Genomic DNA, 17,708 nt, shown 5'->3' with positions numbered 1-17,708 from the left:
GGGGGAGAGAGAGAGAGAGAGAGAGAGAGAGAGAGAGAGGGAGAGAAACTTAAACAGGCTCCACGCTCAGCACAGAACCTGATGCAGGGCTCCATCCCATGACCCTGGGATCATGATGTGAGCTGACATCAAGTCAGTCGCTCAACCAACTGAGCCAGCCGGGAGCCCCAGGCTTTTTAATAGTCTAAGAAAAGCAAAACACCACCAAAAACTGAATGTTCTTTGGGATTTGTACAAGACCTGAGAATATAAAAGGAAGGATATAGTAGGTCTATGATTTTATTTCACCTCAGCATCTACTACTGACTTAAAAAGCCAAAATTACAGCTGGCAGGAAATGAAACCTACAGGATTTCCTAAACTTGTACAGCAGATTCCCCAAATAGCACTGTGAGCTCAATAACTAAAAACTCAGTGCAGTAGCACACGGGCTATAAGCTTGTCCAGCAAGCAGCAACATGTCTCTGGGGCTGAGAACTAACAGCCCCAATGCCCACAAAAGCTGCACGTCCATGATGGGTTACAAATACCAGCAGGTCAGGGGCACCTGGGTGGCTTTGTCGGTTAAGCGTCCGACTTTCGCTTGGGCCATGATCTCGCGGTTCGTGGGTTCGAGCCCCGCATCGGGCTCTGTGCTGACTGCCAGCTCAGAGCCTGGAGCCTATTTCAGAGTCTGTGTCTCCCTCTCTCTCTGACCCTCCCCTGCTCATGCTCTCTCTCTCCCTCTCTCTCCTAGAAATAAATAAATTAAAAAAAAACAAAAACAAAAAAAAACAAAAAACAAATACCAGCAGGTCAGTTCTTAACCATTAATTCTAGTGTATGTGCTGCCAAAGCTAGCACTTAACCATCAACTCTAGAAGCTCCTGATTCACAGCCCCAAAGGAAGTGCTGTAAAATTTAGAGAAAACAAGCAAGGCATGTTGGTGGCGGTGAATTAAACAGAGTCAAATTTAACACACTTTGTTTCTTAATTCTTTTCCAACTGATGATTAAAAAAATGGTTCTTTTGTCCTGAGCCAAAAACTGTAAGGCCAATTATATTCTCAAAGGCATTCCTGTGGCATCTAAAAATAAGAGAGATTTATGGGAGGGAAGAGCAGGTTTGGCAACAACTCTCAATTTCTTAATTTTAGACCTGAGTCTTCAATAAATTCTAATTCTCTTCTGACATTTGTTTTACTTTGTTATCTTGGCACCTAAATGGGAATGACTGATCCATTCTATGGTGCCCAAATTCATTGGTGGTTAGAGAAAATGCCAAAATGAACATACCCAAGAGTGTTGACCCTACATGAGTGTAGATGAAAATTCATTTTATCTACCAAACCTCCTTGAATCAGCGAGTTCAGGTGCCATTTTTGAAGAAAGGAAGGAAACCTAATTTTTTAAAAAAAAAAGTTTGCTAATTTATTTACTTAGAGTGCGAGAGCATGCACACACATGCACACACACCTGGGGGAGGGGCAGAGAGAAAAAGGGTGCGGGGGGGAGAGAGAGAGAGAGAGAGAGAGAGAGAGAGAGAGAATCCCAAGCAGGCTCTGTGCTGTCAGCATAAAGCCTGACAGAGGGCTCGATCCCACGAACTGTGAGATCATGACCAAAATCAAAAATATGACACTTAACTGAGCCACCCAGGTGCTCCAGGAGGGGACCTAATTTTAAAGATAAATCTGTGGTCATTTGAAATTAAGTTGGTACCAATTGTTTTGAAGATCACTAAAAATGAAAGAAATGGCAATACTGCTTTTAGAGTGATTTAAAAAAAAAAAAAGAAGTCCAATCTAGGTCAACTATATAGTTAAAGATATTTTTAGTTCAAAGGACAGGCAACTTGAATAGAAACAGAGATGAATTATGGAAAGCCATTATTTCCAGGAGGCAAAAGCTTAAAGCTAAGGGTAAGGGTAGGATAAGTTATAAGGAAATATAATGGGATTAAATGCTATTTCTTTCTTCGTTACTATTTTAACAGGTTAAGAAGAGGAATTTTATCTTAGTTATCCTGGCAGATTTCAGAGAGAGACATCATTCCAGAGGCAGAATCAAAGGTGGGGGAAGATACTATACTGGAAAATGAAAAAACCTGAGGAATAATAATGCCTGAAAATCATCATGAGAAGGGCAATCTGGAGCATACAAAGGAGAGATGACAATACGGAGTGGGAGGAAGATGGGAGGATGATGGTGACGAAACTGATGAGTGGCTACTGTTCATCGAATGCCCACCATTTGCCGGGCTCAGTGCTTGTATAATCTGTATGAACTTATTCAGCCTTCACAACAACAGCTCTTGATAATATCCCCATTTGGGCATTTGGGGTGCCTGGGTGGCTCAATCAGTTAAACTTCAACTCTTGATTTCAGCTTGGGTCATGATCTTACAGTTGGTGAGACTGAGCCTCACACTGCACTCTGTACCGAGCGTGAAGCCTGCCGGGGATGCGTTTTCTCCCTCTCTCTCTGCCCCTCCCCACCACATGAATGTGCTGTGCCCTCCCTCTCAAAAAATAAATAAACGAACAAAAAAAATTTTTAAGCCCCATTTTACAGATGAGGGAACAAGCTTAGGTGCAGTCAGGTAACTTAGCCTGAAGTCACAGAGCAGGGATTGGAGCCCACATCTCGCTGACTTCTTCCCCACCATGCTGCAGGGCCCCTGGGCCCCATTTCATTGATGAGGTGGCTTGTGCAGGGGAGCTGCTCCTTCCTTCTGCAGTAAGAAGCACAGGGTGGTGGGAAAAGCACTAGACTAGAGGCAACCAGATCTCAGTCCCACATGGGGACTCTAACAGGCCCATCCGGCCTTGAAACGCAGCACGAAGCACACGGGCACTCAGGTCCTCACCTGACAGTGCCACTGAACAGCACTGGCTCTTGAGGAATAATGGAGAGCTTGCTTCGGAGATCAGCAAGGCCAATATCACTGATTCTCACTCCATCAATCTTGATGCAGCCTCCAGATAACTCCACCAGACGGAAGAGGGCCATCCCCAGAGAGGACTTCCCTAAGGAGTCAAAAGACATGCAGAGAGGTAGCTCAGTTAGCAAATTCCAGGAAGACAAAACTGGTTTATTCTCAGGGAAAAGTCATCTATTTTTCTAGTTCTATTCAATGGCTATTTCATCGATTAGCTAAAATAATGTAGAAAATGATACCCAGAGGGGTGTCTGGGTGGCTCAGTCGGTTAAGCAACCGACTTCAGCTCAGGTCATGATCTCACAGTCGGTGAGTTTGAGCACCACATCAGGCTCTGTGCTGACAGCTCAGAGGCTGGACCCTGCTTCAGATTCTGTGTCTCCCTCTCTCTCTGCGCCTCGCCTGCATATGCTATCTCTCACTCTCTCTCAAAAATAAACAGTTAAAAAAAAAAAAAAGAAAGACAAAAATAGCCAGAAACAGAAAAAAAAAAAAAAAAAAAAAAAAAAAAAAAAAAAAAAAGCCAAAAAAAAAAAAAAAAAAAAAAAAAGCACTTTCCTGAGCTACCAAGCATATACATTTAAATCACACAGCTTCAGGGGTGCTTGGATGGCTCAAGGCTAAGCATCTGACTTTGGCTCAGGTCATGAACTTGTGGTTTACGAGTTTGAGCCCCACGTTGGGCTTTGCACTGACAGCTCAGAGCCTGAAGCTGCTTCGGATTCTGTGTTTTCCTCTCTCTCTCTCTCTCTCTCTCTCTCGCTCTCTCCCCCTCCCCCACTCATGCTCTGTCTCTAATAAACAAACATTTAAAATAAACAAATAAATCACACAGCTTCAGCCTGAGAAGGAGTTTGAGGGACTGCCATAATTTCACAAGAGTAAATCAGGAAAATGCCTGCTTTTCACTTTCACAGGCTTTAATGCATCTCAGGCAAAGTGAGGCGACAGATCTTACAGCAAGGAGCTAGGGGGGCTAACCAGAGGACAAGCTGTCTTCTCTCTCTTCTGTCCCCTTATTGTAGCTAAGAGAGAAACAAGACAAAGCCTTCTACCACAGCTGCCACAGCTGGGAACGGAAGAAGTTCTGGGGTAAACACATAGGGAAGGAGGTTTCAGCTTGAGTAAGTGGCTGTAGATGACTCTACTGAGATAAGGAACTGTGACAGAAAAAAGCAGGTCTGAGAGAGAAACTGATGAGGTCAGAACAGCTTTTCTTTTTTTTTTTTTTTTTTAATGTTTTATTTATCTCTAGGAGAGAAAGAGAGAGAGAGACAGCGTGAACAGGGGAGGGTCAGAGAGAGAGGGAGCCACAGACTGAAACAGGCTCCAGGCTCTGAGCTGGCAGTGAGCACAGAGCCCGATGCGGGGCTCGAACCCACGAACCGCGAGATCATGACCTAAGCGAAAGTCGGACGCTTAACCGACTAAGCCACCCAGGCACCCCAGAACAGCTTTTCTTAATTGAATCATTTTAAAAGTCATATAAGTAATTCGAGGAGATAATGTCAATCTCCTGTAATCTCACTACTGTTATATATTTTTAATTTTTTAATGTTTATTTATTTTTGAGAGTGAGAGAGAGAAAGAGAGAGAATGTATGGGAGCAGGAGAGGGCAGAGAGAAGGAGACACAGAACCTGAAGCAGGCTTCAGGCTCAGAGCTTTCAGTACAGAGCCTGATGTGAGGCTCGAACTTATGAGCCATGAAATCATGATCTGAGCTGAAGTCGGACGCTTAACCAACCGAGCCACCCTTACTACTGTTACTTTTGATATGTTTCTTTCAGTCTTTTTCTCAGAATTGAGATCACACCAGATATACAATAGTATAATTGCCTTTTTCCACTTATATAACAAGCACTCAACCATTTTAAAAACTTTTCAAAATAAAGTTTTACCGGCTGCAATATATTCCACCATGTGGATGTGCTCTTACTTATTTGACCAGTCCTCTAACACTAGACACATAGTTTATTCAATACTATAATAATGTTATGGCATGCCCAAACTGTGCTCCCGCCTCAGATGATTTCCTTGGGAAAGATTCTCAGAAATGAAATTACTATGTCAAAAGATATAAACATTTAAAGAGCTATCTCTATAGTGCCTCCCTCCCCCCCAAAAAAACCAGACACAGTCAGGTCTGCCTTTCCACAATTCAAACACATGGTTTAGATGTAGGACCACAGGTTTTTAGCTTTTTAGTGACTTTTCCTCAGGCAGATGCCTGGTTCTCAACCCCCCTTACTCTTCTGCATCCATGTTCTGAAAGTCCTCTCATGAGAACGTCATGACTTTGTCTATTCAGCAGTCACTGAGGGCACAAATATCCTGCCTTGTCTCCAGTGTCTAAAGCCACATCTCCATGGTTGGGATTTGACCCCTGGGCAGACCCCTGTCAAATAACTAATGGGGACCCTGAGAAATATCCACTCTCCTAAAGCAGCAATCCTCACATGCATCTCCTAGAAATGAGCTGGGAAACTAAGTCTACACAGCAGGACTCTTAATGAGGCCTTCTCCTCCTACAAGTGAATGGTTTTATTCAGAACTGGGAGAGAGGGGGTCTGGTCAGTGGCCCTGTACCCTCATACAAGGAAGGCAGGGAGACTCTCCCTCGGTGTCAAGGCAATGCTTTGTTTTAAGATATAAACTAAGGAAGGAATTATCCTCAAATAAATAGATCAGGTTTGTTCCACTTTAACAAAAGATGCTACCTGGACTGGAAAGTCCTACAGTTCTCTGAATCCAGACTACCTTTGCACTGATGGAATGTGCTAGTAAAAGAGGCCATGAAGTCCTTACAGTGATGTCCCTGACTACAGCCACAGCAGAATCAGGGTCTAAGAGTCTTTGAAGGGGGTGTCTGGGAGGCTCAGTCAGTTAAGCACCCGACTTCAGCTCAGGTCATGATCTCGCGGTTCGTGAGTTCGAGCCCCGCATCAGGCTCTGTGCTGAGAGCTCAGAGCCTGGAGCCTGTTTTAGATTCTGTGTCTCCCTCTCGTTCTAACCCTCCCCTGCTCGCGCTGTCTCTCTTTCTCTCTCTCAGAAATAAATAAAACATAAAAAAAATTTAAGAGTCTTTGAAGAAACTTGTTAGGATTAGAGCCTAGACTTTGCAAGTCAGGCTATTTATAATTATTTTATTTTTTCTTATTTTTCTTCTGTCACTACTTATGATTTAATAAAGTCTCAATGAATACTTCTGTCTGTCTTACCTGTGTTAAACGGAATCACAGGAGGGGACAGCAGTTAGACTTTCAGGAGAGCTGAGTACCCCTGAGAGACAATGATGCAGAGGGAATTTGAGGGAGGAGAGTGTACGAAGAGCTTTAGGGACAGCCACCCTCCTTGGCTAGACACCCTCCTGCCAGTGTAAAAAACCTACAGACAGTGGATTGTTCTGACATGAAATAATTCCTTCAAGCAGGAAGCAGGAAATGGCTTTTTTTTCCCTCTTCTTAGCAGGTTCTTTAAAGTAAACTGGCCAGAAAAGATACAAGGCTTTTTGTTTTGTTTTGTTTTAAACGGAAAGAAACAGACCTAGAAGAGTTCTGATGCCAAGGAAGCATAGAGTCCCAAAAGCTAATGAAAACTGAACCAAAGAGACTTCTTAAACCAGGTAAACCAGTTAGTAAAACAAGACTCAATGTTTTGAACTCTCATTCAGGAAGAAAAGGGAAAGAAATAAATTACTCAATTCTTGACCCTAGAAATCTAAAGGGCATGTAAGTAATATGATACCAAGTGCAAAGCAAAATGCCTAAAACGAGGGCCAATTCTCAATTTCTTTGCAATTGATGTCAGATTAAGAAAATAATTTCTGTCTTCAAAGGGACACAGATTCCTCATTTAGAGCTGTGTTATGGGGCCCCTGGGTGGCTCAGTGGATGGAATGTCTGACTTTGGCTTAGGTCATGATCTCATGGTTGGAGGGTCTGAGCACTGCATCAGGCTCTGTGCTGACAGCTCAGAGCCTGGAGCCTGATTCAGATTCTGTGTCTTCCTCTCTCTCTGCCCCTCCCCCACTCCCCTAATGCTCGTTTGTGCACACGCTGTCTCTCAAAAATAAATAAACATTTAAAATTTTTTTTTAATTTCTGAGAGAGGGAGAGGGAGAGAGACAGCGTGAGCAGGGGAAGGTCAGAGAGAGAGGGAGACACAGAATCTAAAACAGGCTCCAGGCTCTGAGCTAACTGTCAGCACAGAGCCCAATTCGGGGCTTGAACCCACGAACCGTGAAATCATGACCTGAGTCCAAGTCGGACACTCAACTGACTGAGCCACCCAGGCGCCCCCCCAAATTTTTTTTTAAAGAGCTGTGTTAGCTTCTGATAAATATATAAGATAACAATGGCAATATGTTCCAGACAACTTAAATTTTTTGTGTATTTTGACCTCACAGAAATAAGGATGTTCACTGCATTACTATTCATAATAGTAAAAAATTGACAACCACTTCAATTCCCCACAACTGGGAATTGGTTAAATATAAATTATGGTACATCCATAAAACAGAATTTTATATCATGATGCATAGAATTCATGTNTGACCTAAGCGAAGGTCGGACGCTTAACTGACTAAGCCACCCAGGTGCCCCAATAACTGGTAGATTTAAAAGCAGTTCGTAAAAAAAAATAAATAAATAAAAGCAGATCGTGAGATGGTGTGTATAGAATGTCCCCATTTTTGTAAACATATTTGTTGATAGAAAAAGGCTGACAAGATACCCACCAAAATATTAACAGTAATTATCTCTGGGTAGTGGAGTTATGGGTGCTCTTCCCCCTTTGGTACTTTACCAAATGCTCCAAGTGTTGTGCATTGAGAATGTATACTTTTATGACTAGAAAAAGCACTAAGTATTACAAAAGCAGGGTGGACAATACTTTTAGAAAATGGCTTCAGAGAGACCCCCTCCTTCTTACTCCTCTAATACAAAACGGGTTTGAAGGGATGAGAGTGATAGTCAATAAATAGCAAATCATGGGCCCCAAACTTAACTCAGAGAGGTTCAAATGTTTCTCCAGAGGCCTCTGCATTCTTACCTGATCCAGTTCGCCCCACAATGCCAATCTTCTCCTTAGGTTTGATGGTGAAGGACACCTTCTTCAGAACCAGAGGGAGATTTTCTTGGTACCTCATCTCTGCATTCTCAAAGGTCACCTCTCCTTCCTGGGGCCAATCAGGGGAGGGAGCCTTGTTCTTAATTCTGGCAGGTGCTTCCAAAGAGAGAGTCTGGGGAGACAGAAGGGGCTGGATCAGGCGGACCAGATTCTGTGGGGGTTGCAAGCCTTTCAAAGAGAAGTAAAATCAGGACAACCATAGCAGCCATACAGAGCCAGCTGCTACCCTGTCCCCTTCCTATGAAAGGCAATAAATGCTTATTACCACTAAATCAGATGGCCTACAATGGCTACTAACTTTTCACTTAGCAGTACAGTGGCTACTAAGCAGCATCTTGGGGGAAGGCGGCAGCTTCCAAACTGTTTTCTGTCTTATGGAATTTCTCCACAAAATCACATTGGAGGTCAATGGTGGAGTATCAGGCCTTCCGCTGCTCTTCAAACACAGCTGTTTTGATTGGAATTCTTTGAAAATATTCGGCTCATGTCATGATCTCACGGTTTGTGGGTTGGAGCCCCATATCGGGCTCTGTGCTGACAGCTCAGAGTCTGGAGCCTGGATTGCTTTGGATTCTGTGTCTCCCTCCCCCCCTCTCCGCCCCTCCCTTCTCACATTCTGTCTCTCTCAGTCTCTCAAAAATAAATAAACATTTAAAAAAAGAAAAGAAGAAAATATTCTATTGGAAATAAGATTCCACCATTTGGAAGCCAATGGCCTAAACCCAAAGGAAGGAAACTATCATTTACTGAATACTTGATCAGATCCTAGCATTCTGAAGTATTAGTCACCCCAGGAGACATGGGCTATAATCAAGATTTGCCACCAATAGCTGTGTGACCTGGATATATCATTTCTTCACTCTAGGCCTTAGTTTCTCATCTGCAAATTGTGGGGACTGAATTAGAGAATTGTGGAAATCCATTCAGCTTTATAACGCTGTGTTCAGTGTAACTGCTTGGGTGATTTTTGTTCCCAACAGTCCCACCTTGCAACGTTTGAAAATTCTCTGGCGAGTAGTCATGGAGCTTTACGGCCTCATAGGGAAGTAAGGGCCAAGGGCTATGGTGCTCTGGGCAGCGGTGGGGGTGGGGGGAGCAGGTGGAAACTGAAGTCTCAGATTCCAAGCTGGTAGGACTCCGTGTTGGCACAGGCATTCAGGATGGGGACTGGCAGTAGAGCCAGTCCTCAGAAATGGGACTGGTTTGTGCAGGGTCCACTCCAGTATGGCTGACCATTACCCACCCTGACCTCTCTAGCAAGAGGCTCTCACCAACAGCAATATTAAATCAAACACTACACACCTGTATATACACCCACATACTGTCCACAGACATGAGCAATGGGCAATGAAGCTAATGGATAAACATTAAGGAACATCTATGAGCAGATACATTAGATGGCTATCTGCCATTCTGAGAATAATTCTTCCCATGCAAACAATGATACAAATGCTGATAAAGTCTCTGGGCAGTTCACAAAATAGGTAACTCCTGAGAACTGAGTTAAATCTGAAAATCCTAACGACTCATGACTCTGCTTCTCTCTACAGAAAACTGCTTTCAGAGTTCCAGGAAAGACACCAGCAAGAGGCTGCCCCACGGCTGCCCTGCAGGGGTTACTGAGGGAAAGTAGGAGAAACTGGACCATCTCAGTATCCACTAAATTCACTGGTTTCTAAACTATGAATGCAGTTTAGAATTAGCTAAAGGGCTTCTAAAACTTCAGAAGCTGGGGTCTCACCCCAGACCTACTGCATTAGAATCTCCAGAGATGAGGCCCACGTCTGTCTCTGCTTAAAGCTCAGTGGGGGGACACCAATGGCCCTCCCTGGTTAAGAGCAAATGAACTAGGGGCGCCTGGGTGGCTTAGTCGGTTGAGTGTCCGACTTTCGCTTAGGTCATGATCTCGCGGTTCGTGGGTTCGAGCCCCGCGTCGGGCTCTGTGCTGACTGCCAGCTCAGAGCCTGGAGCCTGTTTCAGTCTGTGACTCCCTCTCTCTCTGACCCTCCCCTTCTCACGCTGTCTCTCTCTCTCTCCTAGAAATAAATAAAAATAAAAAAATAAAAAAATAAAAAAAAGCAAATGAACTAGAATAAGATTTAAAACAATACATGGTTTCAGGCAGGGTAAAGAAAACGTTACGGTAGTCAGCTTAACTGAACCAACAAGATTCTGAACATTTTGGAAGTTAGCTATGAACCTACGCTCTCAGAAACAAGTCACAAAAGTATTTAGAAACTCTTAAGATATTCTTTTCTCCATTCCACACGTGCTGAAGAGACCGTGAGTCCTCGCCATGGAAGAGGGCAGAGAAAACAAGCATCCTCCCTGCACAACCACCTGAGGCAGTAAAAGAGCAAAAAGATCCCACGAAGGGTCACACCACAGTAAAAGCCTTTAACAGACTGACCTTGATGTAGTGGTTGATCCTCTCCACTGAGGTGAAACGGGCTTCTGTCTCGGATGCCAGTCTGACAGTAAACTGGAACAGACCCGTTAGCTGATAATGGAAAGCAAAATCCAAGAGAGAATTCATTAGGAATACATGTCAGGCCAACACTAGAAAACCTCCTCCATTTAGTGGAGTACAGCTCAATATACAAATTAATCAGGCACCTGCAGCAGCTGGTTTTAGGGAATGAGTCATTCTCTAAACACTTAACACAATGCCTATTATCCCCCAATCAACTACAATTCTCAGTGAATGTAAGGTGGCATTGTGGTACTGGAGGCATTAACTTTCCTGTATCCAAAGGCTTTCCATCCATTTTTACATTTCCAGTACACATATGTACAGCTGAGTACAAGTAGGGCTTCCTACTTGTACCTGCATCTGCTCTGGCAGTCACAACAAATGGAGATATTTATCAGCCTGAAAGGAACTAGTGAGAATGCAGAACCCCTGTGCACCTCAGACTGAGGACCCTAAAACACAGAACATATAACATATATTCTTCCCCATCCAACAACCAACTAAGTCTGCACAGCATGGACAGATATCTTTGGGAAATCTGTGAAGATACATATCTCCTCTTGGTTTTCCTTCACTACTTATTTATTTTGATCTTTCCAGTATGGAAAAATGTCCAACATATACAGGAGTAAAAAGGGCGGTATAATAACTCCCATGTACTTAAAAAAACTGTCAACTTACAGACAATATTGTATCATTTATACCACGCCACCCTTCTGTATTATTTGAAAGCAAATACCAGACATCCTATCATTTTATCCATAAGTATTTTAGCTTGCATCTCTCTAACATAAAGCTCTTTAAAAATACAATACCAGTGTCCAACACCATGACGACATCTAAAAAGTTAATAATAATTCCTTATTGATCTAAAAAGTTAATAATAATTCCATCTTCAAATACTTAGTGCCCAAGTTCCCAACTGTTCTTTGAGCTTTCTAAACAGCACCTATTTCTTAAACACATGCAACACACTTAAATCTCTTTGTTCCTAAATAGCTCTCATTTCTCTCTCCCAACCTCCCGGCCCCAGACAAGTCCAGGATGTTACTAACAAAGAGATAGGCAGAAGCTCTACGAGTCGAAGGCTTAGGGAGGGCCCCCACCATCTCTGTCCTAGGGCAACACAGGACTCAAGTGAAGAGAGGTAATGCTCCATCCCAGAGACTGACCTGGACGGCGTAAGAGATGGCAAGACCCGAGTAGGCGGGGGGAATCTGCCCATGCATGAGAACAATCATCAGCCCAGTGGTGGTGATCAAGGCAATGCTGATCAGGTCCAGCCGCACAGCCAGCCACCGCATTGCACACGTGAACAAGAAGAAAGGACCTTGGTTGTTATCCAGTAGCTCCTGGTACCTGTGAGGGAGACAGAATACCTAATGGGCAAACAAAGCATCACACAATCCTGGACATGGGTGATGTCAGACCTCTGGTGGCTTATGGATGGAGGACTAACTTTTAAGTACTTCCTGTTTGTACCCAGAAGAATGCTATGGAAACCTAAGGACTGCAGAGTACTCCAGGCTCCATACATAGAATGACTTGGGGTTTTCTAGTTTTACTCTTTCAAAGAAACATACTAAATTTGTTAGGGAAAAATATCTACGTTAACAGCACAAGGAATACACAGGGAAAGGAGACCAAATAAAGCTGAGTAAGCTTTAGCAAAATGTCTTAGGTCAGGGGTTATTTCCTCAAAGAAAGAGAGGTTACAGAGAGCAAACTGCAGAAAGGCCCTAAGACCTGGAAAAATAAACTCTCAGAATGAATATGGTAAACTGGAAAATGTCTCCTGGGGCACTGCTGTTGAGCAAAATGGTGCTTGTTTCCCAAGGCCACAGAGCATAGAACCAGGAGCTAAACCACAGCAAAAAAGACCTGGACAACCTCTGCCACTGAAGAAGCAAGACACTACTGTCCCCTGGGGTCCTAGAGAGCAGAACAGACCGCATCCAAAGGCTTGGGTGTCACATACAACTAGACCTTCACAGCAGGGAGTCTTGCCAGACAAATGTGCTTTGTTTAAAAAAAAAATCATTTTTCTTCTTTGTATATTTGGAGGAGATCTAGGAAATGTAGTAAAAAAGAAAACATGGTATTCTTACCACTCAGTTAAAACCAGGGTTAATATTCTGCTATGTCGTCTCTCAGTACTTTTTCCAATACACTTAAATTTATGTGTGAATATATATACATACATACAGTGTATTTTACTGTTTTTCTCTTAAAGTTAGGTTTATTTTTTCTGAGTCGTTTAACCTAAACTTCCATTCTAGATTTTCTTTTAATTAATTACCTAATTTTTTTGTTGTTTTTTGTTTTTTTTTTTTAATTTTTATTTATTTCTAGGAGAAAGAGAGAGACAGCGTGAGCAGGGGAGGGTCAGAGAGAGAGGGAGGCACAGACTCTGAAATAGGCTCCAGGCTCTGAGCTGGCAGTCAGCAGCGCCCGACGCGGGGCTCGAACCCACGAACCGCGAGATCATGACCTAAGCGAAAGTCGGACGCTTAACCGACTAAGCCACCCAGGCGCCCCTAATTACCTAATTTTGGTAGTAAACAAGATATGCACAGGATAGAATATTTAGAAGGCATAAGAAGTGATTTTTTTTTTTTTTTTTAATGTTCATTTCTTTCTTTTTGAGAGAGAGCCCAAACAAGGGAGGGACAGAGAGGGAAACACAGACTCTGAAGCAGGCTCCAGGCTCTGAGCTGTGAGTGCAGAGTCTGACACAGGGCCTGAACTCTTGACCTGCGAGATCATGACCTGAGCTGAAGTTGGACACTTAATCAACTTAAGCCACTCAGGTACCCTAGCATAAAAGTTTTACTTCAGTCTTTCAGTCTTTCTCCTGCCCATCCTCTAGCTACTCAGTTCCCCTTTCCAGGGGCAATGAGTAGTTCCTTGTGCATCCTTTCAGAGATATTCTAAATGTTATATATACAAACACATATCTAAAAGGGAGTATACCATGTGCACACATTTGTACCTTGCTCTTTCACTAATGTATTTTATTTATTTTTTAAATGTTTATTTATTTTTGAGAGAGAGAGAGAGAAAAAGAGAGTGTGTGAGCAGGGGGAAGAGAGGGAGACACAGAATCTGAAGCGGGCTCAGGCTCTGAGCTGTCAGCACAGAGCCGGATGCGGAGCTTGAACTCACAGACTATGAGATCATGACCCGAGTGGAAATTGATGCTTAACCAACTGAGTCACCCAGGTGCCCCTCACTAATGTATTTTAGAAATCATTCCATATCAGTATCTATAGAACTGTCTCATTCTTCTTAAGGGCAACATAGTATTCTATATGGGTATACCCATAGCTTGCTTAATCAATTCCGTATTGAAGGACATTTAAGTTAGTTCCAATCTCTTGTTATTACAAAGCTCCACAATGACTATCTACGTACATAGATTTCTCATATAAACTATCTTCGGCAACTAAAATAAAAATGTCTGTCTAATGTCAATGACCATCTTTTACTGTTCCAAAAAAAAGAAAAAAGGAAAACTCCTTCATATGTAGCCATTTAGAGTCCAAAGCCAAGAGATTCCAAAACGTGTATTTGGTCTTTTCATTTGCTTAGAAAGGAGTTCCAGCAAGTGAGTAAATTTTAACAGAGACCATTAAATCACTAATTTCCGTAGTGAGCTTTACAATCCCCAACTCTGGCCTTGGAAGGCCTTTTGGGCTTATTAAATGCTGGTATGGGTGACTTCCCTTTGAGCCCTCTGGCTGCCATCAGCACTGACCTGTGCAGAAATTCCTGCCCTTTGTTGTAGGCGTGGATGGTGGCAAGGCCCTGTATGCTGGATGTTATGTGGGAGAGGAAAGGTGACTGTGTGATATTGTCCAGACGCTTCAGCTCTCGAATCAGGACCCTGGAGAGAGAATGAGTTCCGTGTCAGAGTGGCAGACAAGCAACTCTGGCTTCATTCCTGGAAGATGTAAACACGTCTTGTTTACCTGGAAACAATGTGCAGAACTGAAAAGAGGATGAAGAGGGGCCCCACTGCCACCAGGAACCATGGGAAAACTCCAGCGATCATTCCAACACAGAAGAACACCAGGATGACATTTTGGATGAACATCTCAGCCTGGAACGGCAGGCGTACATCAACTGCAGAAATCATAAGGGAACAGGGAAAATGGGATCAAAAATTTTAAAAAACACAAAGAGATTCCACAAATTTTTTACCTTAAAATGAGCGTGCTGTCTTTTAAATCAAGAGAAAAATCTAGAAACCTTGTTTCTCTAATTTTTCTTGTCCCAAGAAAGTGTAAGTGATCTATCTTTCCCCAGTCCCTCTTTTGGGTACTATGATGCTACCCAACCTCTTTAAAATTTTTTTCTCTTTAGAAAATAAATATGCTTGTTGTAAAAATATTCAGAAAATAAACATGCAAAAAATATATAAAAATAATCTTTATTCTCACCAGTACCAATAAACTGCTAACATTTAAGAAATTTTTCATTATGGAAAAATTTAAACATATACAAAAATCAAGAGTATAGAACCTTCAACAATTAACAACATTTTCTTCATCTCCTTTTAGCTATATCCTCCCCTTACTTTTTTTTTCTTTTTTGGCTGGAGTATTTTCATAAAGATCCCAGACATGTTGATACCACTGACTTTTTTCTTTCCACCTTTTCTCCATCTGTGTGTGTGTGTGTGTGTGTGTGTGTGTGTGTGTGTAGCAGAAATGGGATCATGTCGAAATGGGATCATGTCATGCATCAGTTCTGTTTATTAGTGATGGTTCTGATCCCTTATTACTACCTCTGGCCATAGCTTTACACTGGCTTATCAACATCTGAAACATCTCCTTGGAGGCAACACAGGGTAATAGTTAAAAGCATTAGCTCTAGGGTGGAAAGATCTGGGCTCAATTCCCAGTTTTGTTATCTAATAGCTGTGTAATCTTGGGCAAGTTATTTAACCTTTAGAGACAGCAGCTTTCCCATGTAGTCAGTGAATGAAGCAATATCCACCCCCATAAGGCTACTCTGAAGATTAGGATAATCCATTTAAAACATTCAGCATACTGCTTGTTACACAGTAAGCCATCAATAAAGGTCAAGTACCATTACTATTATATAGGGCTATGAGAAGTATTTAAATTCTGCTGCTGGCACAGCCCATGTGGCATCCAGAAAACTTGCCAGAGATGGTAAATGTCCAGCAACCAACGCATTGCCCTCAAAGTAAACATGTTTTGGAATCTCAGCTGTTCCTGTCCAAAGCATTTATGCCAACTCAATCCTTGGAACTTATTTTCAGGTTTAATGAAATCAAATGAGAATGTAGATGGCAGGTGAAAAATCAGATGGGTCCTTAGTGTAAGACAAGTTGCAACCTGGAGAAAATGCCAAAACTAACATGTTCCTGGTGCAGACACCAGCAGCCCCTGTGCTCTCAAACTCTAAGGCTGGATAGACGGGCATGCCTGGCAAGTCATCTAGAAGGCTAGAGAGCACAGGGAGCTGCAGCTTGGGCTCCAGAGCATAAAAGAAGTGAGAAATACCTTCATCCATGTCTTTGGAAAACCTGTTGAGAATCCTTCCAGTGGGGGTGGTGTCAAAAAACTTCATAGGGCTTCGAAGGATCCTTCGGAAAAGTTCATCATGGAGCCGGGAGGAGGCTCGCAGTGTGCCCTAAGGAGCAGACGACAAAGTGATCATGGCCCAGAGACCCAGGGAGACTCAGTTCCTATTTAACCAGGTCACAACACCACAGGACATCCACTCCCCAAGCTGGAGAAGGGCAAATGGTCATGGAGGAAACAGGTGGGTACTAAGAAAAGGCTGGGCCTAATGGGATACAGGTCATTTCAGCTAGGGCCATCTTGCTTCAGAGATGCTCCCCTGCTCAGAATTGACCCAAGAGAAGCCATGCCGAAGCCTGACCATGCAGTTACCAGGGAAAGGGGGAGCAGAAGGCACCACTGCATACCTTGACAAACACAACTCCTCGAATGGCTTTCAGGATCAGCATGACTGCCATGGAAAGGGCGTAGATACTGGCATAGTACTGCATGAGAGGATTGTCCTTCATGCTGCTGCTCGTAGAGGTCTTGTTCCCTTGTGTCACTGTGGTGTTCTGTTTGCAGACAAGGCCCTGTGAGGCAAGACTCCTATAGACAGTGAAGAACTCCTACGTAGGACGATTCTCAGTTCAAGGGAAGGTGCGGGGTAATGACTGTGGGATCTGGCTGTGACAAACACAAGGCAGGCTTTGCCCCCCACTTCTCTCTCTTCTAAGTGAGGGCAGACAGCTTTCAGGTGTCCTACTGCTGCATGAGCTGGTTAGGGGGCAACTATCTTGTGAGATTACATTAGGAACTTGTCTTTTTATCTTGGATAATCCTTGTTCATTCCTTCTTTCAATTGAAAACTGAACAGTTTCCCCAAGAACACCCAGAGAATACAAAGAAATAGCCACATTCTTAGACATATAACTTTCCCATTAATGAGTAACCTTACCCCACTTCCTTGCTTGATCCAGTAACTCAACCACCAATTGCTGAAAGCCGTGCTGCCCACATTCAGCATGAAAAGAGATATAATGACTAGGAATGCCAAGGGGCCCCCAGCAGCCTGGATGTAGACACCATACACTGACCAGGGCACTGAACCCTGACCCTTTTCTTCCATTTGCACCAGCTGCCCTAGGTAAGAAAAGAAAAGAAAACAAAACAAACCCCACCATAAACTCAGCAGGACAAGGCTACTTTTCTACAACTGAGTCACCTATAGAAGAGCAAAATCAAGAAAACCAATAGTTTCACATGTATCTAGATTAGAATTATTTCCTCCTTATTAGAATATTCTTCCCTTTAAAATTTACTAAGCACCTATTATCAACCAGGCCCCAGATAAGTCCCTGGAGCAGTAAAGAGGATTAAGACTAGGTCCCTGCCCTTAAGATCTGTCTGAGGATCGTTCCACAGCCTGGTAGGAAAGACAGATAAAATAAACCCATGATTATAATAAAATGTGCTAAGTGCCATGCTAGAGACATACACAGGGCAGCATGGGAATATCCACATGTACCTAAACTACTTGGAGGAACTGTTTCAAGGAAGATTTACTTTTTTTTTAATAAAAAATTTTTTAATGTTTATTTATTTTTCTTAAATAGTTTATTGTCAAGTTGGTTCCCATCTAACTACCACTG

The 17,708-nt window shown here is 42.9% G+C and overlaps 1 protein-coding gene across 5 annotated transcripts in view; it reads right to left on the bottom strand.

Annotated features, from left to right (window-relative positions):
* Positions 1–17,708, bottom strand: part of ABCC5 (ATP binding cassette subfamily C member 5) — a 168,255-nt gene that overhangs the window by 11,506 nt on the left and 139,041 nt on the right. For all 5 annotated transcript variants that reach the window (XM_077754472.1, XM_077754473.1, XM_077754474.1 and 2 more), the window contains 9 exons: positions 17,015–17,199; positions 16,485–16,631; positions 16,057–16,186; positions 14,494–14,647; positions 14,280–14,408; positions 11,695–11,881; positions 10,460–10,549; positions 7,972–8,161; positions 2,849–3,008 (listed from right to left, as the gene is read on the bottom strand). In XM_077754472.1, coding sequence (XP_077610598.1) covers positions 2,849–3,008; positions 7,972–8,161; positions 10,460–10,549; positions 11,695–11,881; positions 14,280–14,408; positions 14,494–14,647; positions 16,057–16,186; positions 16,485–16,631; positions 17,015–17,199 — 1,372 coding nt within the window. The remainder of the gene's footprint in view (positions 1–2,848; positions 3,009–7,971; positions 8,162–10,459; positions 10,550–11,694; positions 11,882–14,279; positions 14,409–14,493; positions 14,648–16,056; positions 16,187–16,484; positions 16,632–17,014; positions 17,200–17,708) is intronic.

The sequence above is a fragment of the Crocuta crocuta genome, unplaced genomic scaffold, assembly GCF_008692635.1.
Source record: "Crocuta crocuta isolate KB4526 unplaced genomic scaffold, BGI_CrCroc_1.0 scaffold70, whole genome shotgun sequence".
NCBI classification, from domain to species: domain Eukaryota; kingdom Metazoa; phylum Chordata; class Mammalia; order Carnivora; family Hyaenidae; genus Crocuta; species Crocuta crocuta.
This window is presented reverse-complemented; position numbering and strand designations above follow the sequence as displayed.